Raw genomic sequence first — 25811 nt, forward strand, 5'->3', positions numbered from 1 at the left:
CTCAGAAGAAATGCATACATAAATATTTTGTATTGTAGCAATTTTTATCCTAATTCCCCATTTTTGATCATCACCCCTAAATGTATCATCTTCTGCCTTTTAAGAAGCAAACATCTCCTGAATAAATGTAATATTAGGACCTCATTCAGGAAAACTTACCTTTATATGACACTATTATTTAATATTCAATCTATTTTCAAATAGTCAATATTCTTCTATAAATTAACTTTATAGTATTTAATTTCTACAAGAATCAAAACAAAGATCATAGATTGCTTTCAGTTTTTATATGTTTAGTTTTCTTTAATCCAGAAGAGATCCCTATCTTTTCATTTCTTTGCTGTTTTAAAAGAATCCCTGTCAGATGTTTTGCAGAAGACCTCTCCATTCACGTTTGTCCAGCCTACCTTCATGATTGGGTTCAGGTCAAATATTTATGTAGGAGTCAGAGACCTGACATTTACTTCATCGTGCATCCAGGAAGCAAGGAGGTACACTCAGTTTCTCCTGCATACTTGGTGTGGTGAGTTCTCCCTGTCCAGTAAGGAGATACCTGCCAGATTTCTCCTTTGTGAAACACCTTTGCCATTTCGTAATTAATAAGTAATCTATACAGGCAATTATTTGAGAAAAGAATGTCTTGTTCCTAATCTGTCATACAATGATTTTGCATAAATTAATGAATCTCTTCGGGAAGAATGAAGACTATGATGTTTAGAAAAAGAAAATATATATACATATATATATATATATATATATTTATTTATTTATTTCTCTCAAGCTTTCTGGGTTTATTTGTTTGTATTCTTTACTGATTTTTCCCTTCTGACCTTCTTGATTTCATAAAAACTGCAAACCACTCTTGTCAATTTGTGGATAGTTTTTCAATTCCTTGCAAATTATTTCACTGGTTAGTCATTTAAGAAGTTATTTTACATTGACTCACTTACTGGAAAAACTAAGTAAAACTAGCTTAGTGTGTTTACCTAATTTTCCATAACCATTTGCTAATAGCAAAAAACTGAAAATATATTGTAGAAGAAAAAATAATTTGAGCATTCAAACTTGTAATGCCTTAGGTTAGATCAATCAAACAGGAGAAAAGGAAACATGTTTGTTATTATCTTGGCTCTCAATTATTTGAATGGTTTCAACTATATTGACTTCTGTATGCTTTGTAAAAATAACTCAGCAATGTTAGCATACATATATATCCTATATCTCATATATACATATACACATATACGTACAATATATATGTATACATTAGACAGACATACTAGAAACCACACTTATAAACTTTTTGGACAGGAGAAAACAAACTTCACCCTTTCCATTTCTTTTTTATATATTATTTTTTATTCTATATTTATTATTTTCTATATTTGTTATATTGTACTTTTCACCAGAATACAGTTCTTTTGTTAATAAATCCTAGTTTAACGAAATGTGCATCTTTAGATCTTTAAATATAGGAGGAATCTCTTTATAATATGTAGAACCATTGTATGTTGAGCAAGTAAAATATTACATGTCTGTGTTGATCACTGACAAGTATTAATTAAAAGTGTCATGAACTGTTCCTATTTATTTGTATATTAACTAGCTTCTGTGCTCCATCTTCTGACAGATAAAGGCTCTGAGAAGCTGAATGCTCTTTGCTCCAGTGTTCTGCCTTGTTCTGTCATTGGCTCAGCCTGTGGGCGGTTTCTGTTTGTTTCTCAGCTGTGACCAAGCCATGAGGGACACAGCCCTTGTTTAAACACCCTCTAGATTTCCTGTGAAGTATCCAAAGTGTGACTGTTATTGGTTAAGGTAGGGGGAAGGATGTTACTAATGCTTAACTTGTAAGCCCATGAGGTTGCAACAGAGTGTGTTCATACAGTACCAGCCATGGTAGGTCAAGGTTACTTGGATAGTGTGTCTGGATCTGTTATATTTGTGTAATAGAACATTTGGGAGAAATTTACCCTTTAAGTACTCAAAAGCAAAATACTGATATATTGTTTTTCTATACTTTTGAAGGTACTTCTAATGCAAAGTTAAAAGTCTTGTGGAAATCTTTACAAGGTGAAACAACAAAAACAAAAAGATGGAAAACAGTCCAAAAATCACAAATCATCAGAGACCAAATCATATAAATGATTTAAAGTTTTTTTCTCCAAAAAGATTTCACATAGCATAGTAGAAGAAATAGTTGCTCCAAAATGAGCCGGTAGCTCATGCCTATAATTCTAGCTACACAGGAGACTGAGATCTGAGGATTGTGGTTCAAAACCAGCTTGGTCAGGAAAGCCTGTGAGACCCTTATGTCCAATTTAACACAAGAAAACCTGAACTGGAGCTGTGGCTCAAGTGGTAGAGCACTAGCCTTGAGCTGAAGAGCTGAGGGACAGAACTCAGGCTCAGAGTTCAAACCCCACGTCTGACCAAGAAAAAAAAATTGTCTTCAGAAATTTAGAATTTTGACCTTATTTAAATAAGGTCTTTGTAAATGTCACCGTTTTAAGGATCTCATAAAAAAATCATCTTTTACTTACAAGATTTTTTTTTCTTTTTTTCTTTTTTTTTTTTTTTTTGGTCATGGGGCTTGAACCTCTAGGCTTGGGCACTGTCCCTGCTCTCTTCAGCTCAAGGCAAATGCTCTACTCCTTGAGCCACAGTGCCACTTCTGGTTTTCTAGTGGTTTACTGGAGATAAGAGTCTCGTGGACTTTCCTGCCTGAGCTGGCTTTGAACCATGATCCTCAGATCTCAGCCTCCTGAGTAGCTAAGATTACAGGCGTGAGCCACGGCGCTGGGTTTTACTTACAAGATTCTTAAATTCAAGTTTTCTTTATAAGAGCCAGAGAGAAGGAGATGTGGATATTGAGTTATACAGAAAAGAAGATTAGGTAGAGATAGAGGTAGATGGTAGGATTATTGCTGCCAGGAGCCCCCAAAGTTGTGGAGATGTATCAAGGATTCTCCTTAGAGGCTTTGAAGGGAATATGGCCCTTGTGGCTCATTGATTTTCCATCCTTAGCCACTTAGATTTTTTTACTTCTGACCACCAGTTTTGTGGTGATTTAAACAGTAGCCTCATACTTTGGTTTCTCTTATGGTTGTATAACTCTTTCACAGTAGCCCTAGGTAACACACACACAAATCAGATGATTTGAGCCGGGGAGGGGGAGGGCATGCTGGTCCTAGGGCTTGAACTCAGGGCATTGGCACTGTCCATGAAGAAGTTTTGCTCAAAGCTAATGCTCCATCACTTGAGTCAGAGCTCCACTTCTGGCTTTTTTGGTAGTTACTTGGAGATAAGGGTCTCAGTGGCTTTCCTGCTTGCTCTGGCTTCAAATTGCTATCCTCAGATCTCAGCCTCAGGAGTAACTAGGATTATAGGTGTGAGCCACTGGTGCCTGGCTCAGATGGATTTTTGATGAGGGCATCACAACATGTTTCCAACTTCCTCAACAAAAGTGTTGACTTGATAGAACAAATATCATTTATACTGTTATTAAGAAGAGTTGCATGGTGAAGAGTTTGACATATATCAAGGTAAGCACAGTTTGAATTTCTTTCCTCAAGTCACATGCAGTTATCAGGCAAAAATGATGAGATGTAGCCAGGTTGGTACTGAAAGTTGTTTAAACCCTGGTCAATGAAGAGCAGCCAGATAGGGAGATATGAGGACATAAAAGAGGAGAGAAAAAGGGAAAACTCAGTTAGCTCAAAGTCCTCTTGGTATTAAGAAGATTGTGGAATCAAAATTGAAGAATGAGTGACCTGTGAATAGAAAAGGGTAGAATTAAAAGGTATGCAAGAAATTAAAATGACAAAAGGTAACAGGTGTTTGCTGGAGATAGGTGTAAACTTATATACAGTAGAAACAAAGGACAAGACATGTGCAATTTTAGATCCTCCTATAACCTCTAAGAAATGGATCCTAGAAACTTCATTTAAACAAATAATATAAAAGATTATACATAATATATATTATGTATAATATATAAATAGATTATATATAATATAAAAGATTATAGTAGGCAAGTATTTTTCAGGTGTTTTGTATCGTTTATTTTTGTTATAAGCTGGTGTGCATTTTATACTCAAATATCAATGTGGGACAGCCATAGTTTAAATGATCAGTATGGGAAATGCAGTCCTAGTCATTAACTCCTACAGTACTGGCTGAAGTGATATCTTAAAGTAGATTTGAGGGAAATGAACCCCAAGATAAGAACTCACATGTTTTTTTTTCTTTCATGCAATTGTTTCTAACATATTTATAAGATGATTTCTTTGTTGCTTTGTATGTCCCTCCCCCATGGTATAACCCCTGCTTTCACTGTATTTGATGTTGGTATAATTTGTGGAGGGGAAGGGAAAAAAACAAATCACTTAAAGAGGGATGCAGGTGGACCCATTGCAACAATGAGGTGTACAAGTCGTTATGTGGAAAACAAACCTTACAACTTGGTGGAGGTGGGGGCGGGGGGGCAGAGTATGTGAAGGGATATGGGAAGGGGAAACCAGGAGGAGGCAACAATGCTTGATAAGAAATGTACTCATTATCTTGCCCATGTAATTATAAACCCTGTGTACGGTATTTTCACAATAAAAAAAAAAAAGTAGAGTTGAAAGGCCGGGCTGTTTTTGATTCACTCACATGAGATTGAAAGCTTCAGGAAATCAAAAAGGAGAACAGTTGAAGATAACACTAGTAGACAAGGTAGGTAATGGTGGAGGAAGGTGATGCAGAAGGTGTGGAAAATAGCAACAATAAGGAGAATGGGTTTTTGAGGGAGAGAGAAAGAATTATTTCAAAATAACTCTAAAGCTGAGGGTTATGGTGTGTGTCTATAGTCCCCGCTACTTGGGAGGTATAGATAGGAGGGCCTTTATATAAGATTGTCCCTGGGCAAAAATTTAAGGCCTAATCTGGTAAATGACTAAAGCAAAAAGGGCTAGGGGTGTGATTCATGTGGCAGAACATTTGCCTAGCAAGAGCAAGACCTTGAGTTCAAATCCAAGGATTATAAATAAAAATAAATAAATACATAAGACATTAGGATGTGAATAGGATCCAGACTTGGTAATGCTTACCTGTAACCCAGTATTTGAAAAGAAGGAAGACGAAGAGTTTACAACCAGCCTCAGGCTACATAGTCAGTTGCAGGCCAGGCTGAAATACATAGCAAGTCACTGTTTCATGAAAGAGCAACAGTTTGAACTCATCTCCAGGTCTCAGTGGTTCAAGGACCGGGGGATTAGAATAGGCATCATATGCTCCAGCTTCCAGGAACCAATGTTTTTAGGGAGGTTTTCAGTAAAGTAAGATAAACCAGTTGAAATAGCACTTGCCCTTTTAGGAATGTGATTTTGCAAAACTGTGTAGTAAGAGTTAGCAAATCAAATATATATGTATTGACAGCTTCCAATGGAAATGAAAGTCTTGCCTAAAACTATGTTTAGAACCATTGGGTTTTTTTCAAGATATGGAAAAATTTGGAGATGATATGATTCAAGTTAATAGTTGGTTGTTTCCTGGAGGTGGTAACCTGGTAAATGGAATGGCATGTTGATCAGTGCTGTATTTTCATATAGCTATTTTGTTATGATGTACATATTTAATATTAAGGCAAAAATATCAAAGACCATTTTTTTCCTTGAAGTCTTTTAATTTGCTAGGACCTCTCCCTTGGAGCAAACATTGGGTAGTCTGAAGCATTGTTAGGTGAATGAATTTTTTTACTTTGTGTGAGTGTGTGTGTGTTTGTGTATGTGTGTGTATTTTAAACAAGCAGTAGGATAAAAATTGAAGAACAACCAAAAGGACCTAACAGTAATTCTTTTGAGTATCCATTGTATACAATATAAACACTAGCTTTTACCAAGAGACAAGTACCAACTATTCTTTGGAGAGAGAGCAAAACAAGCACCCATTTCTGAGATAAAAGGAATTCCATTGAAAAGTACTACAAGAGGAAGCCATTCAGAGAAGGCATAATATATAAAATAAAAATTGTCATGGATCATCCATATTTGTATTTGTGTGTCAGTCCTGACACTGAACTTGGCCTGGGTGTTGTTTCTGAACTTTTTTGCTCAAGGCTCACCTTCTAACATTCAAGCTACAGCTTTACTTCTAGATTTTTGGTGGTTAAGAGTAGAAAAGTGTCTCGTCTTTCTTGCCCAGACTGGCTTTGAACTGAAGTCCTCAGATTTCAGCCTCCTGAGCAGGTAAAATTACAGGCATGATCCACCCATAGTATTTTGCACCACATGTAGGAATCATAAGAGACTGGGTTGTCCCTTCATGCAGCAAGAAGACCACAGCCAACAAACACCAGAAACTCCCTCTTCATGGAAAACTCTAGTCATATTTGGATTTCCTGTCGCTTGGAAGGAGTATCAAGGCCAATTCTCTACTAGTTACATTATCATGCTCCTTCTCCTATGTTTAAATTTATCTGCCCAGACAGGAAATTCTGAATTCCCAGGTAAGATGTTCAAGTTCTTATGTGAGGGAGACAGTGTTGATGAGTTCAGACTAGGACTTTTCCAATTGTGTTCGGTCCAGCAAAAGTTTATTGACTAATTTCTTTAAATTTTAAATTTAAATTTCTTTAAATTTCACCTTATACTTAGGCCATTTTGAAGGTTTTTACAAATCCATTCAGAATCTAAATCTGTATGTAGAGCTAGCATTTGATTCCAGAAACCTTAATTTCTGTAACTACTGTTTACGAACATGGAGGAAGTATTGCTCCATAGTCTTCCCTTGTGTGATGAATAACAATAGTAGATTTGGAAAAAAACTTCCTAGGCAAACTTTGTATATTTTAATCTTCAACAAAATGTCATGTGTTGAAGATTGAGAAGTAGCTTAGTGGGAGAAGACATACCTACTATATGTAAAGCCCAAGGCTCCATCCCAGCAAGGCAAAAACAAGCAAGCACAGATTTGTATTAGTAGCTGATCCACCCTATTTCTGGATCATATCACTTTGTGTGATTTTTATCTCTTTACCCTCTTTTATTGTGATTTAAATTTGCCATTTTTGTTGGGAATTTGTTTTCATTTTTATGGCCATTTCCCCTCTGACTATTAGTGAGAAAATAGCTTTGCGTCTGTCTTGTTTATTAATTCAACCCCAGGATTTCAGACCCTGATTTGTTACATAGGCAGTTTTAGTACACTGACTGAAGGAAGGCTTTTATTACAAACATAAATAATCTGGTAATAAGGTTAAACCAGCACTTAAAATGACTTGTACTGTGGTATGTTATTTCATTTTGTTTACAGTGCTAAGGAGTAAATCAGAGACTCACATGTGCTGGGTAAGCACACTTACATTTAGCTACAGGCCTTAATTTAGTCTATTATTTTGCTTATTTATTTATTTATGTGTGTGTGTGTGCGTGCGTGCGTGCGTGCTCGCGCACGTATGCATGCCAGTACTGGGACTTGAACTCAAGGTTTAAGAGCTATCCCTGAGCTTTTTTGCTGAAGGCTAGTGCTCTGCTATTTTGAGCCACAGCTCCACTTCTGGTTTGGGGGTGATTAATTAGAGAAAAGAATCTCATGCCCTTTTCTGCCTAGGCTGGCTTCAAACCATGATCCTCAGATCTCAGCCTCCTGAGTAGCTGTTTTTTTTGTTCAAGGCCAGCACTCTACTATTTGAGCCTTACCTCCAATTCAGGCTTTTTTGCTGGTTAATTAGAGATCAGAGTCTCATGGGCTTTTCTGCCCAAGCTTGTTTTGAACCTTGTCCTCAGATTTCAGTCTTCTGAGTAGCTAGAGTACACAGAAATGAGTCACTGATGCTTGGCCTATCCTGGGGCTTGAACTCAGAGCCTGGGCACTGTCCACGAGTTTTCTTTGCTCAAGGCTAGAGCTTACCACTTGAGTGGCTTTTTGTTTTGTTTTTGTTTTTTGTTATTTGGAGATTAGTCTCCCAGGCTTTTACTACCAAATATAATTTTTAAATAGATTCTCTGTCATTTCAGAGAGAAAACCCATGCTCTGTTTAAAGTACTAAAAAGTAGTAAAGAGTGTTTAGAAATATTAACCATTTCGGGCTGGGAAGGTGGCTCAGTGGTAGAGTGCTTGCCTTGCATGCATGAGGCCCTGAGTTCGATTCCTCAGGACCACATAAGCAAAAAGAAAAAAGCCGGAAGTGGCGCAGGTGGTAGAGCACTAGCCTAGAGCTGAAGAGCTGAAGGACAGTGCCCAGGCCCACGATCGGATCTCCCCACCAAATTAACCATTTCACCTGTTATTGGGTTAGAAGCATGAATCACTTAGTGTCTTGTTGACATTTTACTCTATCAGTTTAGATGGATTTCTTCTCATTTGGTTGTTAAGGTACACCCAGGTATGTGGCAACAAATTTTTAACTTATGCTTAGGATGTTTCTTCCTTTTGTAAAAATTGAATTCAGGGCCTTAGCTTTCTAGGTAGGCACTCTATCATGTAAGCCAGTCCTCCCAATGCTGTTATTAATATTTTTCCAGGGCTGAGCTTGAGCTCACTATCCTCCTGTCTTTAATTCCCATAAGCTAGAATTATTAGTGTGCATTGCTACACCTAAAAGATTTCATTTTGCACAAATGTCGTACTCCATATGCATACTAAGAAATTTACTATATGGATTAGATTCTGCATTAGTTGTAATATTAATTGTAATGAATACGAATTATAATTACTTGTAATTATAATTAATGTTACAATTAACTTAACTGTAATATGAGCTTATTTTCTTCTTAGGAAACTACCCATGCTGTTTCTTCCTAGGGTGTCAGCTGTCAGTAGCTGCTGTTTATCCATTGCATTTGTATTCATCTCTGACTCTGGTGGAGTGGTACAAAGATAAGATTTGATTGTACTTATATTCACCTGACCTAGGCTGAGTTCAAAAGACTGAAGAGCAGTGACTCAAGGCTTAGCCAAGGGAGAGCAGCCTGTGAGCAAGTCACACAGAAAACCAGATGTTGACTATGAAGTCCTAAGTGCAAGACTTTGATCCCAGAAAGTTTGTCAGATCTCTGGAAAGGAATTCATGGCTCTAATTTTAGCAGTCATAGTGGAAAGTATGTCAGTGGACAACTATAGCAAATGTATTAGTGAGGGATTGGGAACTCTAGAGTGAGAAGAAAAGGACAATTTACTAGATTTGGATTTGTTCTGACATATTAAGGGAGGAATAATAGAAATAGGATCAGAAATTGTACAGGCTGCTCTTAAGAGTAGCAAGTCCTTAACCTAAATTTGACAAATATTGTTTGTGATACTCTTAAGAGTAGCAAGTCCTTAACCTAAATTTGACAAATATTGTTTGTGATACTTTGCTTTAACCACAGAAATAAGATACTTAAAAGACCAATATTTGACAACTGTATTTAAATTGTTTGCTATAAAATAAAATATGTCAACTCAAAAAAATAGGGTGGCAAGTCTTAAGTTCTCTCATAGTGGGATTTACATAGATTTATTTTTTGCTCATCTAAAAATAAGGTTATCAAGGTAGCATCAGAAAATGCCACCTTCTTCCTTTTCAAAGAATACTTGAGAATTTTTATAAATTTTCTTGGCTTAGCATGCACTTGCTCTTAATAGTATTTTTAGTGTTTAGTATTTAGCAATATTTTCATAGTAAATGTAAGATGAAGCTTATCAGACTCATGATACTCAACCATTTTGACCTTTAAAGCACCAATTTCATAAGGTTTAAATTTATTATGGCAATAGTACTCAATATTTCACAATTTTATTGTTTTATGTGGTTTATAATAAGTATACTTTTTGGTAATATTTTAAAATTATACATCACATTATAATTTTAGGTAAACAACTTTATAATGAAGTTTTTATATAATGCTACTTGGTAGGTAATTTTAACAATGTCTTATTATTGTCAGCACCGTTTTTTAATTACATTATGAAAAGCATTATTTATGGATAGATTTTTTTTTTTTTGGGTCCGGTCATGGGGCCTGAACTCTGGGCCTGGGCACTGTCCCTCAGCTCTTTAGCTCAAGGCTAGCGCTCTACCACTTGAGACACAGCGCCACTTCTGGGTTTTTTATTTTTCGCTTATGTGGTGCTGAGGAATCAAACCCAGGGCCTCAGGCATGCAAGGCAAGCGCTCTACCACTGAGCCAACTTCCCAGCCTGGATAGATTTTTTAATTGATTAAATTTCTGTTTGTATTTAGTACTAGAGTATGAATGAAGGCCTTATTACATATTTGGCAAGTGTTCTACCATTAAGCTTCAGCCTCAAATGTGATTGAAAGTTTTCACTGCTGTGGAAGTGGGGGTGTGGGTCAAGTGGTAGAATACGTCTCAAATGGAAAAAGCCAAGCAAGAATGTGAGGCATTGAGTTTAAGCTCCAAAGCAGTGTGTGTGTATGCACACACACACGCACACACACACACACACACACACACACACACACACACACACAATTTTCAGTGGCAATATATCATGTTAGTCAGGAAAAATGAATATTAAAATATCAATATCTATTCGAATGTTACTGCAAGTTATACCCTTAAGAGCAAACAAAAGCAATTTTCATAATAACCTTGTGTTTGACATGGCTACTTTTCCAATCTCAGCCAAATTATTTTTTTGATATTCATGGTTATAATAAATAAGGAATGAAATGAAAGTCTATCTGTAACTATTTCTTTATCAATAGCACATTCCACAGTTCAGAGGAGAAAGCTGGCTTTCTTTCTGTAGCAATCTGCAAGCTGTAGAAAGTGTGACAGTTTACCTTGTTTATAATATGTATAGAGACTGCATATATTAACTTTATCTAAATGTCTTCAAGAAGTTTTTGCTTTCCTCTTGGAAAGTACTAAAGTAATACTCACCTAACTATTCTCTTCCTCCAAATCAGTATCCTAATAATTGTTTCTCTGTTTCTTCTTTAGTCTACCTACTTACCACTAAGCAAATACTATTTGTCAATAACTGTTCATGGGTGTAATCATAGAAAATTTGGAATGCACAAATGAATATGATAAAGTTAAGACTTCGCTGAGGGGTTTTAATGCTTTCCAGACAGACTACCTCTATACAAAGACATGAAATGTCAACAACAGAAAACGACTTCATACTACCAATGGTGATTTGTATGTCATTTGTTTTATTGAGTTGCTGATGTTCCTTGGTTCAGGAAGGGTGAATGTTTTGAAAATAAATGTACTGAATCTCATGATAAATAAATATTTTATTAGTCTGATTTTCCCAGAGCTTCAGGTAAGGACATAACGGAGGGTAAGAGGTGTTCTAAGATAGAAATGGTTAGGGGAGGAGTAGGGAGGTGGAGACACAAAACTGACCATGTTAGACAGGATAAATAAACTTAGGGATGAATATAGTGGTAAAAAATTTATTTCAGTACTCAGGAGGCTTAGGCAGGAAGATCTTATATTTAGGCTAGTCTGAGCTACATTTACAAAAGCCTATCTCAAAAGCAAGAAAGCAGGAAAGGAAGGAATAGAGAAAAAGAAAGAAAGAAAGAAAAGAAAGAAAGAAAGAAAGGAAGGAAGGAAGGAAGGAAGGAAGGAAGGAAGGAAGGAAGGAAGGAAGGAAGGAAGGAAGGAAGGAAGAAAGGAAGGAAGAAAGAAAGGAAGGAAGGAAGGAAGGAAGGAAGGAAGGAACGAACAAACAGAAAGAAGGAAGGAAGGGAGAGAGAGACGGAGGGAGGGAGGGATGGAGGGAGGAAGGAAAGAAGGAAGGAAGGAAGGAGAAAAAGAAAGAAAGAAAGAAGGAGAAAGAAAGGAAAAAGAGAGAAAGAGGGAGGAAGGAAGGAGGGAGGGAGGGACAGAAGGAAGGAAGGAAGGAAAGGAAGGAAGCAAGCAAGCAGGAAAGCAAGGAAGGAAATGAAAGAAGGAAGGAAGGAAAGGAGAAAGGAGGGAAAAAGGAAATAAAAGAAAGAAGATAAATTCATAAAATCAATGTTTTGAGCAGAATTACCTTGTGGGAGTCTCAATGTACTGGAGCATTTATCCATGAGACTTCTCCTATTGGCTTAGGGCTTCTGAGTCTTACGCAATTGACAATTGTGGAGTAAGAGAAAATAAAAAAAGGACAAAATTGATTAGTGGGGCCAGGGGTATTCTAGCAGATTTAACCTTTGAATTAGAGGTGAAAGAAAATATAACATTATACAATGGATTTCATGTGGTGTTTTGTAGAACCAAAGCTGTAATGGCTGAAAGAGTTTTTTGTTGTTGTTGTTGATTTATCCTCACTGTAGAATTTAACTGAACACTAGTGCTTGCCAATGTTAATGTTCTTTGCACTGTTTTCACAGCTTCACCTCCTCATTTGTATCCCAGCTTTAGAAATCAAAGAAAGAACAAGAGACATGCTTTGACTTTAATACTCTTCACTTATTTTTTATCGTCTTTTGAGGTTCAGTTATTACCCATTTGAAAGGTAAAATCATTATTATGTTTCTTAATTTCTGAAACATATGTGATAGCTTCTAGGGCTCTTTTTGGGCTCAGGATGTGCCTCTTTCAAGCATGCTTACCAAGCATTTTGGCTCCAGCATATTCCTTCTCTTAGCTGTGTGTATATAAACTATGTACATCTGGAGATCTATAGTAAGAACTGAGATTACCAGAGATTACTGCATACACCTAAAGTCTCTCTCTCTCTGTCTCTCTGTCCCTCTGTCTCTCTCAACAGTTTAAAATAGGGTAATGAAAAAAATAAGGTACTTTTAAAAAATAAAATGAAAAACTTTCCCAAGCTTAAGGAAACATCAGATTAATCATTTGGATTCCAATTTCTTTGGCAGTTGTTTTGGTTGGTACTGGAGCGATTTCTCTGTCTCAGTGGACTCTAAACTTCAATGCTCAGATGTCTGAGTCTCTAAGATTATAGGTGTGAGCCACTGGAACCTAATCCAACTGGAAAAAATTGACTATTGGCAAGATAATGACCTGAATATGATGATTTTTTTAATTGCAAAGCTTAACAGGAACATATGTAATTGAGGGTTTATTGTTGCAGCTGCTGTCCTGAGGGAAGTAAGCAATCTGTCCACTACTTCTCCAAACACTAAGCTTATATCATTTTTACCCTGGCATTGGGCTTTTAATTCAGGGTTTTAGTCACTTTATTACTTAAGTCATGCCTCCAGCCCTTTTTGCTGCACTGTTTATTTTTGAGATAGGATTAGACTTTTAGTGGCCTGTCTTCTGCTTTTTATGGCTTCTGCTGTAGCTGGATGACAGGCCGGCACTACCATCCCCAGCTTGTAATTGGTTGACAAGCCCAGCCTATCCTTAAATCATGATTCTTTTGATTGCAGCCTCTGTAATAGCTAGAATTACAGGTGTGAGATTCTGATGCCTGGCCAAATTTCAATCTTTGAATGATCAGTGGTGTTACAAAAGCACATACCAGTGAACTGATACCACTCATCAGATCTAAGTAAAATACAAAGGAATAAGATTTCGTTCTTAAAATGTGAAAATTCTCCTGTTTATACTAAAAAGCCATTTTCTTAGTCTCTTCACCGGTATGTTACCCATTAAATGGAGAGAACTTCATATTCCAAAAGGCTGAGAAAGATTAGACTAGATTATTTAGCTCTATTACAAGTAAGCACACACTTGATTGAGAAATCAAGTGGAGGAAGAAGTGGCTATGAGGTCCTTTCTGTTTCCTGGCACTATGTCAGTGATCCCAGCCCTTTTCTATACTAAGGCCCTGTCTCAAATGTCAGCAATGACCAGCTAAGCTGTGCAGACCCAGAGGAGATTTGACTGGTATAGCATATGATTTCCATATTCTCAGTTCCTTTTACAACACAGAATTTTTATGTTGTTTAATCTGATAATGTTTAAACAACAATTAAACAGGATTTCAGGGTAGAACAGTATCTTCAAAATTGCAATCAATTTAAATACTCTTCATTTATTTATTTGAGGAAGTTGATACATATGGAGGTTAAATATACTTTACTCATATCATACAATTAATAGTAGAGCCAAGACTAGAAATGAGTTTCTGGCATCTAATGACTTGGGTAGAATGGACAAGATCTATCATTTTTGGAATAATGGGAAGTGCTGTGTTAGTGGAGAACTCTTAGTAAGGAGGGTGGAGGGACGGGGAACAGGGTGATGTGCTTCTGTCTTTGCTCAACTAGCCTCAAACAAATGTGCAGAACCTAGGCCAAAAGAATACTCTATCACCAACACTGTTTAGAATTGTGGGCACATGGTTATTATTGTTTTAAGTTCTCTATAGATAATGAACCCAGAAATAAGTTGTATGCCATCTGTATGCCATAGATGGAAAGAAATCCATAAGGTTTAGTTAAATTCAACTACAATAGATTCAGAGCTTAATTTTTAGAGAACGTAACAGAGGAGTTAGGATGGGGGTATGGATTTGGGCTTTGAGCAGGTATCTGATTCTCTAATGTAATATTTATCATTTGAGTTCAAATTTTAGCTTAGGATTTTTAAGGCTATTCTAATCTGAAAGAAAATATTTTTCATTTCAGAAGCTCATCTTTCTGGAAATGTGCTCTTGGACTTGACTAGATAAATGCTATTTTTTTAAACTTGGCCTCTATTGATTTATTTAATGTTTGTTACTTTGGATATAAAAGCAGATTTTGTCAAGTCAGATGATCCAATTTGACAGAATAAGTCCTTAGCCAAACAAACTATGCCCAACGACAATCCACTTTAAAGTTTACAGAAGCTCAGTTCTGTGTCAATTGAAATGAGAACTTAGCTAAGAGTCCCAGAAGACTGCTGATTGGCTGAGGAGTGGCAAACAGGATATATAAAAGGCTGCCGTGGAACATCTGGGAAGTTCAATGTTACCGTTCTAAAGTCAACCTGCTTGCTCCCAACACAGTGTCTCTTCACCATGAGTGGGTGTCCGTTTTTAGGAAACAGCTTTGGGTGAGTATTTACCTGTCTTCTAATGGAGTTAGGCTCTTCAAAGTGCACAAAACAAACATGTTCATGTATGAGATTAAAGAGTATTCAGCCCTGCCACGTTCATGCCCTTCATTAATAAACTAAACAAAATTAGTAAGAGTATTAGTTAGCTGTGTTTTCTCATGCTCTATTTTTTGTTCTTATTTATTTAAACTGTAGATACGTTCTTAAGAATCTATCTCTAGAAGGCACCAAAGAAGACGAGTCACAAACAGGTGTGAATAGAGCCAGCAGAGGAGGGCTTATCTATGGGAACTACTTACAGGTAAGTAGTGAGTGCTACAGATATTAGCTGCTATTTTAGACACTAAATTCTACTTCCTTCCATCTTTTTCCCTTGATTTTTCTTCCTTTCTTTCATCCCTTCTCTCTCTGTCTTTTGGTCTCGGTCTCCATTTCTGTCTCTCTCTCCCTCTCCCCCCTTCCTCTCTTTCTCCTTCCTTTCTTCCTTTCTTCCTTCATTCCATCCATTCGTTCTTTCTTTCTTTCTGCCTGTCTGTCTGTCTGCCTTTCTTTCTTTCTCTCCTTCCCATTTTCTTAATCATCAGTAGTATTACGTACCTAAAGATATCCATATCCATGCCAATTTATACCTTTTCCCACTTCCATTTAGAATAGTCAAAGAGGTTTGTAAGTGAAAATTCAGCTCTGATAGAGGTGTAATAAAAAGCACAGAATCCAGACTCTGGGCAGAAAAGTATAAACAATAAAACAGTGTCAATAGCAGGCAGTTTTACATAAGTTGGATAAATAAGAGAGAGTCAATAAATCTTCAGCCTAGGTATGTGTAAATGTATTTCAAATTCTCTCTTGAATCTTTTATCACAAAGTGGAAATGCGAAAGGCACACTAGCTATTTTCTTGAAATCATTAGTAAGTAAAAGAGAGATAACAACAGATGAAGTATTTGGAGACTCTCTGGTTCACTTGCAGTCTGTTTTTCTCCTTCTTTCGCTCTGCCTCCTCCTTATCTTCCTCTTCCTCTTCCTCGTTCTTGACAAGGAAATTTATTAGACTCAGGAGAGTTATTTATTTCTCAGAAGAATAAAAACTCACAAAACTCAATTTCTTCTCCATTATTTAAAGGAAAATAGATTTTTTGAGAATTTTTGGACCTACCATTTCTAGACTGTCTTCTACCTTATCTTAAAGTTGATTTCATAATACAAGTTCTTCAATTTTAAAATTAGTGTTTCTGTATTTTCATTTAAAGTTGGAAAAAATTTTGAATGCACAAGAACTCCAGAGTGAAATAAAAGGAAATAAAATCCATGATGAACATCTTTTTATCATAACTCATCAAGGTAAGTTGCAGGTGGCCAATTATCAGTCATGAAGACAGCTGCTATCTTTTATCTAAAAGATGGTGAAGGACAAGGGATTGTGTTCATTAAAAAAGCTGAAGAATTCTTTTCCCTGTGAGATAAATTCTCACAGGACCCCTTTTGCATTTTACATCAGTCATCTCTATCTTCCTTATGCTAATGAGGTCACATAGGAGGACTTCAGCTTTGTCCATGGCTCCAGGGTGATTTTTATCTCTCAGAATTTCATGAAGAATTTGCTGTCTCAGATGTGCCCCTTCTCAATACTGACACACCACTTTCAAGGAATATGACATTTGAATTTATTGCAGATTTACTTAAGTTTGTAAAAATCTAGTACTGAACAAAAAAGTAAAATTTGAGATATATTTATCAACTCCAGTGGCTATTAGCCCAGAAGTGTATTAATATAGAAGTTTGAAGGTTCCTGAGCACTGAAATTGGGTACACATTTTATGAATATGTACCTGTGGTCCACTAAACAGAAAACACTGTTTCTACAGTTGTCAATGTTATAGTATAGTCATGTGTCCTGTTTTTGACCAGGACCCAATCACTCATATAGGTCCGTCTTCCATGGCTGCACGCATTTGTATTCATATGACACTCCTGTGTTATATTTACATTTTTGTTGTAGGTTGATGCAAAAGCAGATTGGTCGAAAAGGAATTGTGACCTAACACAAACTAGAAATTCAAAATCTGTTTAGAATACTATTTTTACCCTTGTCAATTGTATGAACTTAGTCAAGTTGATGAGGGCTCTGGAACCCATTTCTCTATTAGTAAAATGGAGAGAAATTTTGCTCTTTCTTTTTAATAGACTTTCCATAAAGATAAAATAAGGTCATGTGCATTAAGCACTTAGAGTATAGAACACAGTAAGCCTTTAACAGTCACTATCATTATTTAATAAGGATGCTTTCCTTCCATTCTTTTAGCATACTAGTAGCCAGTGGTTCATAGGACTAGTGACATAAAGTTAAACTTGAAAAAGAGATACATATACCAATAGATGTTTGACTTTCGCTGGGCCCAAATATAAAAATTACATCTCCCTAAAACCTCTTTAAATATAATTTAAAATTGTAACTAGATCATCCTAATTATCAAAAACCATAGCCTGTAATCTATAAAAATGAATAAAATAGGAAACATCAGAAGCATCTAATTCTACTTACTTCCTGTACTCATCTCATTATTGTATTGAAGATTTAATGTTTTCCATAAAATAACTCAGGTTTTATATTAAGCCAATACTATGCTAGCTATGCATATAACCAAATCCTATTTCTAGAAGTTAAACTATTGGTAGAAAGGGAAAATAATACAGATGTGAAAAACACATTTTTGCTTGCCAAAACAATCTAATAACACAAAGGAGTCAAAATATGTTAGACTTAGGCTTCCACTTGTAATTAACTTGTCTAACTAAAATCTTTCCTTTTCAATAGCATCAGTATAGTAGTTATTACCTTGAATGTCAGCTTTACCATTTGGTAGCCCCTGTGAAAGGGAAAAACAACTCCAAAGATCTTTCTTTGGAGAAGGATTCTTTGACAGAATTCATACTTAAACAAACAGAATCAGAATGGGTATTCTAAAAGAAGATGTACTAGATAATGTTGAATCAACTTCAGTAAAGGTTTTCTTGGGAATAAACCATGAGAGTAATAAGAAACTTTGCCGTTAATTGTTTTATCACATTTGGCCAAAGTGGGCTTATTTATCCTGGCCCATGAGTTGTTATGGTTTTGTTTTTATAAATAAACAACCACAACCACCACAACACAACACATCTACTGCATTTTAAGTTACTCACCTCTAGAGTTTTAATGATAAACCTTGTAATCTTACATTTTTAATGATAAACCTTGTAATCTTACATTTAGGCTAGTGATGATTAATTTCTCCATTTATTCTTAAAGCTGCATATCACTGTTTATTCTGCGTATACCTCCAGCTCCCACACAGGAAGTGAATTGGGTATGTGCCCTACTCTAAGTTTGCCCATTGGAATCAGTTGAATAATAATAAATGTAATAATGTAGGTGAAAGCCTGGCACACTCACACATTGAGCAACTGTGCAATCGTAACATCAGCATTTAGTTGTGCCATAAAATGGGCATCTGTTTTCCATTTGGGGATTTTTAATTTATATGTTCATTTTTAAAAATTTAGTGTGTTAAACCTTTCTCACATAATTATGGCCACAGAGGCACCTAATTGACAATGATTTTTCTATTACAGCTTATGAACTCTGGTTTAAGCAAATCCTCTGGGAGTTAGATTCTGTGCGAGAAATCTTTCAGAATGGCCATGTAAGTTGTTACATTATGATTTTGACAACATTTTGTTGAAAAATGGAAAATATTAGCATAAATATTTGAATACCAACTATTGAAATGACTAATATTTATTTATTTAGTAGGGCTTGAACTGAGGTCTAGGGGCTATCCCTGAGCTCTTTTGCTCAAGGCTAATGCTTTACCATTTTGAGCAACAGCTCCACTTCTGGTTTTCTGGTGGTTAATTGGAAATGAGTGAAATGACTAATATTTAAAACAATTAAACTATCTGAACAGATCATTTAGTTATATTTTCCTACTGCCTTTGCTGTGAAGCTTCTTTCATTTTCAAGCTATTTGTGTAGAAGTCAACATTTTTCTCTAAAATAAGCTGCTATAAATGATGGTCGATTACAGAGAGATCCTTTAGGTAATACAACTGCATTTCTAATGAGCAATAGCGATGTGGAGAATACAAGAGTAATGAGAAAGATAGAAAATAATGAGAAGGAGTGACAGAATCAAGAGACAGAAAAGGAAGAGAAGAACAAGAGAAAGGAAAGAGAGAATGCAGAATAAGAAAAGATCAGGAGGACAAAGATAAGAGGAAGGCAGAATAGAGCCTAAGGGGTTGGCAAAAGTTCCAGTTGCACCTACCCACTTCCATTTGGCTTCTTCTTCACAAGCCCCTCAAGAAATGTATGTTCTTTGGTCCCTTCTGCTTCCTGGGGTCCTGAAAAGGCACCCCATGCATCCATATGCCCTTTCCAATGTGTGTAAGTACAGTTCCAAAGCATGTCAATGGCAGTCCTGAAGGGTCGGTTTATCCAGATCTTGTTTAATCCTTACCTTAAAAGTCCTCATGGTAGGTTGATTTTCTCTGAAGCAAAACTAAAAAAATAAATTTGCTTGGAAATTAGTAGGAGTGATGTTCTAGAATTTACATCTACCTTGTGTTCATCTAATATTCTAATTTTAAAGAAAGAATTATTCTGATCTTCTAAACATTCTTTGTCCACAATTCAGAACTGTTCTTAGCCTGGCATGTACTTACAGAAAATTTGAGTTCTAAGATTCCTTTTTAAAGTATAAGACATCTTACTGTCTCCGAATCTACATGGGATACTCAGTGTTTTTCCTTTCTTGCCCATCAGGTCAGGGATGAAAGGAATATGCTCAAGGTGGTGACTCGGATGCACCGAATTGTGGTGATCCTTAAGCTCCTTGTACAGCAGTTCTCTGTGCTGGAAACCATGACAGCCTTAGACTTCAATGACTTCAGGTGAGCACCTGTGGCAGGCAAAGTGCAGTAGGGCTTGTCCTCTTGTTCATGTGGGGTAATAGGAGAATATATAAGGCATGGGATCTAAATACTCTGGCCTACTGACACAGAAGGATGCTGAGGTCTTTAATCAGAAAGCATTTCATTAGTTACAAGCACTTCATGAGTTGCATTGACATATAAAATAATAAGATCAGTTGAGTACTGGCTTATTCCTGTAACCCTCACTACCAAGGAGGCTGAGATCTGAGGATTACAGTTTGAAGCCAGACTTTAGAGGAAAGGTCATGAGATTCTTAACTCCAATAAAATACCAAAAAGCCAGAAGTAGAACTGTGGCTCAAGTGGTGGAACATTAGCCTTAAACAAAGGAAGCTCAGGGACAGTAGCCAGGCCCTGAGTTCATGCCCCAGGACTGTCACACACACACAAAATAATGTGATTAATTTCAGTTCAATATTGAATATCCTATTTGTCTCAAAAAAGAGAATTTTAGACACATAAGTAACATAGCTAATATAAACATGCTTTAAAAATAAAATCTGAAATAAACAGAAATGATATTTAAAGAAGTATGTCAGGATGAAGTGAAGACGGTGTTAGAAAACTGGCCAAGTATACCCTATGACTTGAATTTGGTCCCTAGAACCACAAAACCCTTACCTAGAGTTCCAAATAGCTAGAAAAAAAAGTCACTCCAAAATGTCTGATTGATATAAATCATACACTCAAAAGTGTATGATTATATATTGAGCTATAAATTTATGATTTACTACATAATTTAGGCAATTAAAATGACTGAATACATATTTATTTGTATGTTTTATATACTTATAGAAATGTATGTATACGTACATATGTTTTTTAAAATATGCATATATTTTAAACCAAAATTAGAGAAGTTTTTCAAGAAACTTAAGTGCTTCTGATATGTAATATGATATGTTCTCAAATGTTTGACAATCAAAGGAAAAGTAGTAGAATTATTTGTGGTATGTTTAGAATCAATTTGCAATACCAGAGCCCATGTGATGAAGTACACTTAATAAGGACATGAATGCTTGGGTGTTTGGTAAGGGGATAGTGAAAACATCTTTTGATTGGAGATTTGGTGTTAGATGTATCATGTGTTTTAGAAATTCTCTCACTGATGCTTATGAAGGTAATGGATTATGTCTAAGAGTATAACTTGTAGGAAGAATTAAAAATATTTGTTTCCAGTCTTCTAATATTGTGAGGTAAAAACAATTGCCCAATGTTCATTTTTTCCTTAGAAAATATCACCACAAATGCACATGTATGTATACTAATACACATATACATAAGTCTATATGATATTTGTTCCAAGTACACTTGTGGCAAATTTATATAATTATATATAAAAGTATGAATTACATGCATACATATGTGCACACCTGTATACAGTAGGTATTTCACAAGGACCAACTTCAAATTGCTTGACATCAATAACAATGCTTAAGTAGTTCATGTTTATTTTAAATTTCAGTAAGGATGAAGTTACATGTGGAGCTGGAGTGTGCTGCATGTGTCTGTCTCTGGAGTACACTGACAGCCCTCACAGGGGAAGAAACATGCATAATACCAACCCATCTCTTCATTGATTCCTTTCTCTTCCCTCCCTCTATTTTTTTTTTTCTTAAAGAGAGTATTTATCCCCTGCGTCAGGCTTCCAGAGTTTACAATTCCGACTGCTAGAAAACAAGATTGGTGTTCTTCAGAGTTCCAGAGTCCCTTACAACAGAAGACATTATCGTGATAACTTCAGGGGGGAAGATAATAAACTGCTACTTGATTCTGAGCAGGAGAAAACCCTTCTGCAGCTCGTGGAGGTACATGCCCTGCTGTTTTTCTGATTAACTAGATACCTCTTATTAATTTAGCTTCTGCTAAATCCAAAATTTAAAACTCACGTTAGAGTTGGGTTATACATTCATAGCAAATAAAAAGAGAAAAATGTATGAAATACAAACCTTGTAATTTCAACTTATAAAATAATAAAATGCAGAGAACTTTCTTGAGAAATTAGAAATTTTTCTGTAATTTATTATATGGTAATATTTAATAACTCCATTATGACACATACAATTCTTTTAAACATTTCTGCTAAGCAATGTTCATTTAGGTAATTCTTTTGCTAATTGATTAAGTATTCAATTTTATGTATATAAAATATAATTGAAAACATTTCACTTGCGTATATTTCTTAATTAAGTCAAATTACTTTAGAATTTGTTATAATACTTTAGAATTCTTTCCTTTTATATTCATTTTCTCTAGGATCTATAAGTAACCTTCAAGAATTACTAATTCTAGTCAGGCATCAGTGGCTCATGTCTGTAATTCTGTACTCAAGAGGCTGAGATTTGAGGATCTCAGGTCAAAGCCAACCTGGGCAGGAAACTCTGTGAGACTCTTATCTCCAGTAAACCACTCAGAAAACTGGAAGTGGCACTGTGTCTCAAGTAGCAAGAGGTAGAGCACTTGCCTTGAGCTAGAGAGCTGAGGGATAGCGCCCAGGCCAATAGTCCAAGTGCCAACAACAAAATTTACTAATTCTAGTTTTGTAATTAAATTATGAAGGGAGTATTGTGTTGTTTGTTCTTTCTTCACAAAGCCTTTATGAATGCAAATTAAATGTTTCTTTTCATGAGTTATACTATGTTCTTGAATCCCTGAGTGTTATGAATATAAACTTAGGTTACTATAGTTTACATGTTGTTATATAATTATTTATTAATATAGGGTCAACATTACAAAGCTAATTTTAAAACTAATTACAGAAAATATGCACTTCTTCATGAACTTTGTTTCATTTCTAAATATTGAATAATCTTAAAATAGATTGTATAGTCAATACAGTGCCCCTGAAAAGAGATATTCTTTTATATCTTCATATTTTCTTCAGCTTCTAAAATATTTTTTGAGACTAGAAACCAGAAGATATCATTAAAACAATGTAATATAATGTAAAATAATTATATTGTCAAAGCTTATAGAATTCACAAGGTTAATTGTGAAGGTTAAATGTATTTGTAACTTAACTATCACTATTCCACAATACTGTAAAATATGAGAAATGTATGTAATCACCTAATCTCAATTTAAAACAAAAAGAAAAGTGAGAGAAGGGATGGGTTAGGAGTGATTGGTGGCAATGTTATCAGACACCTTGTATTCATGTACTGTTTTGTAGAATGGGAACTTCTTTGTACAACTACTTAAAAATAATAATTTAAAAGTTTAAAAAAAATCTCTCTACAACATAGAAAAGTATTAGCACATTAGGAATTTGTAATTTTAAACTTTAACTTTTATAATCATGAATAACTTATATAGAACATGCAAAAAAAAGGGCTGGGAAGGTGGCTCAGTGGTAGAGTGCTCACCTTGCATGCATGAGGCCTGGGTTCGATTCCTCAGCACCACATAAGCAGAAAAAGCTGGAAGTGGGTGCTGTGGCTCAAATGGTAGAGTGCTAGCCTTGAGCTGAAGAGCTGAGGGATAGCACCCAGGCCCAGAGTTCAGGCCCCATGACCGACCAAAAAAAAAAAAAAATGGTATAGAACATGCAGAAAAAAAACCCAAACAAACAAAAGAAAGGACCCTTTGCAACAATGAGATGTACAAGTCTTTATGTCGAAAAACAAACTTTACAACTTTGGTGGGGGGTGGGGGGAGGGCTGGGTGGGGGGAGGGGGAAGTATGAGCAGGGATGGGAAGGGGAAACAAAGAGGAGGCAACAATGCTTGATAAGAAATGTACTAGTTATCTTGTCCATGTAATTGTAACTCCTCTGTACGGTATTCTCACAATAAAAAATTAAATTAAATTAAAAAAAGAAAAACAATGTTTAACTACATTCATAGAGTGTAGCTATTCACAGCTTCCTACCTGGAAGCCAACTATGACTCCCATAAGTATGTACCATTTAAGAAAGAAAGAGCAAATATTATTAATAATGACTACCTAAAAGATCAGGAAATTGAAACACATCAATTTCTATCTCATAAATTAAATAAGCTAAAGGAAAAATTATTAAATCAATTTGTGTCAACTTTTTCAGACTTAGGAAGAGTTTTTTGCTTCAAGTTTCTAAAAATAATAATGGTATATTTTATGTGGCTTGAATTTTACCATGTAACTTATCTAAAACAATGATACTTACTTAAGGCATGGCTAGAAAGAACACCTGGTTTGGAGCCTCATGGATTTAACTTCTGGGGAAAGTTAGAAAAGAACATCATCAAAGGCCTGGAAGAGGAATTCATACAGATTCAGGTATTTATAATATCATGAGTTAATATGAATATATTAAGGGTGATAGCGTGACAATACTGGGGCTTGAACTCAGTATTGACACTCTCAGTTGGCTTTCTTGTTCAAGTCTTCTGCTATAACACCTGAGCCACAATTCCACTTTATTCTTTTTGCTATTGTATTGATGACACGAGTCCTTCAGATTTGTCTGTCCAAGCTGGCTTTAAATCTTGATCCTCAGATCTCAGCGTGTGAGCCACTAATTCCCAGCTCAATAAATATATTATTTAAGCCACAAAACTTGTTTTTTTGCTGTAATAATTCCACTGAGTCCTTTCTATTGAGTGTAGACAACACCAATTTGCTATTGTATAAAAAGATGTCATTGATTTTTCATTTTCTCTTTCTTCTTCTTCTTCCTCTTCCTCTTCCTCTTCTTCTCCTTCTTCTTTGTTTTTTGGTCGGTCTTTGGGCTTGAACTCTTGGCCTGGTTGCTTTCCCTCAGTTCTTCAGCTCATGGCTAGCGCTCTACTATTGAGCCACAGTGCCACTTCTGGTTTTCTGGTGGTTTTGGGGAGATAAGAGTGTCACGGTGTTTCCTGCCTGGGCTGGCTTTGAACCTTGATCTTCAGATCTCGGCCTCCTGTGTAGCTAGGATTACAAGCGCGAGCCACCATGCCTGGCAAGTAATGACTTTTTTAAGAAGTGCAGGGAAGCTTCTCCTTGCTTAACTTTTAACATCGGTAAAATGAGGATATCTATGTTAAATGTCTGGTAAGAGCATTAAATATAACCCATGATTGGAGAGAATTTAGGAAAAAATCTCCCATGTTATCCTAAACCCACGCCAATTCCCCTGCCTCATCCCTCACAAACAGTATCCATATGGATTATTCCAACAGCCATTTTTAGTTCTAATTTTATCTGGTCTCTTCATAGCCCTCAATACTAACATTTACTTCTTTCTTGAACATTTTTTCCCCTAAGATTTTAGTAAACTGCCTCCAATGTTCTGTGTCTTAATTATTTACCTCTTTACTTGGTCTTATTTCTCTCTCCAATCCATGAATAATAGAGCTTTCATATATACTTTCTGTCCTTTGTAGACACAGGACAGAAATGAGATCATTAGATCATCATTAGATGATCTCATTTATACCCGTTGCTTCGTTATTTGTACTTATTCATCTATAACCTCCAATTTGAATATTTGCTTGGTTTTCAGGCTACACATTTAACACTCTAGTTGGTGTTTCCTTAAAAAAGATCAATAAAATTGAAATTTCCCTATGCACTCTCACACTGAGCTTGTTTTAGAGTTAAGGTGATTTTCTCCTTTAACTCTTCTAAGATCAAGTCAGTCATCCAAGAGTAGGTCTTGCTCTCACTTTCTTCAACCACTTCTTTGAGCTGTCACCAAATCTGACCACATTTAGCTTTCAAATAGTTCTCAGATACCTCTGTTTCACCCACCAATAACATTGGAGAACAGAGGGGTGATGATGTTCACTTGGCTAAGTATAGCCTTGGTTTAGAATTTCAATAGACAGTGTAGTTTCTGCTAAGAATCCTTCTCTAAGGTGAATTACTTTATTCCTGTGTTAAACAATTGCTATCTTAAATTATCTCACTAAAATGATAAATAAAATTATCTCAATAT

At 35.8% G+C, this 25811-nt stretch overlaps 1 protein-coding gene across 1 annotated transcript in view; it reads left to right on the plus strand.

Annotated features, from left to right (window-relative positions):
- Positions 1 to 484: 484 nt before the first annotated feature.
- The window catches only part of Tdo2 (tryptophan 2,3-dioxygenase), a 32459-nt gene continuing 7132 nt past the window's right edge, over positions 485 to 25811 (plus strand). Inside the window, exons 1-9 of the mRNA XM_042668472.1 lie at positions 485 to 523; positions 12320 to 12444; positions 14893 to 14939; positions 15138 to 15243; positions 16192 to 16282; positions 18554 to 18624; positions 19746 to 19873; positions 21537 to 21723; positions 24065 to 24172. Coding sequence (XP_042524406.1) covers positions 14905 to 14939; positions 15138 to 15243; positions 16192 to 16282; positions 18554 to 18624; positions 19746 to 19873; positions 21537 to 21723; positions 24065 to 24172 — 726 coding nt within the window. The 5' untranslated portion in view covers positions 485 to 523; positions 12320 to 12444; positions 14893 to 14904. The remainder of the gene's footprint in view (positions 524 to 12319; positions 12445 to 14892; positions 14940 to 15137; positions 15244 to 16191; positions 16283 to 18553; positions 18625 to 19745; positions 19874 to 21536; positions 21724 to 24064; positions 24173 to 25811) is intronic.

This window comes from Dipodomys spectabilis, unplaced genomic scaffold, assembly GCF_019054845.1.
Source record: "Dipodomys spectabilis isolate Male_0828 unplaced genomic scaffold, ASM1905484v1 ptg000436l, whole genome shotgun sequence".
Taxonomy (NCBI): Eukaryota; Metazoa; Chordata; class Mammalia; order Rodentia; family Heteromyidae; genus Dipodomys; species Dipodomys spectabilis.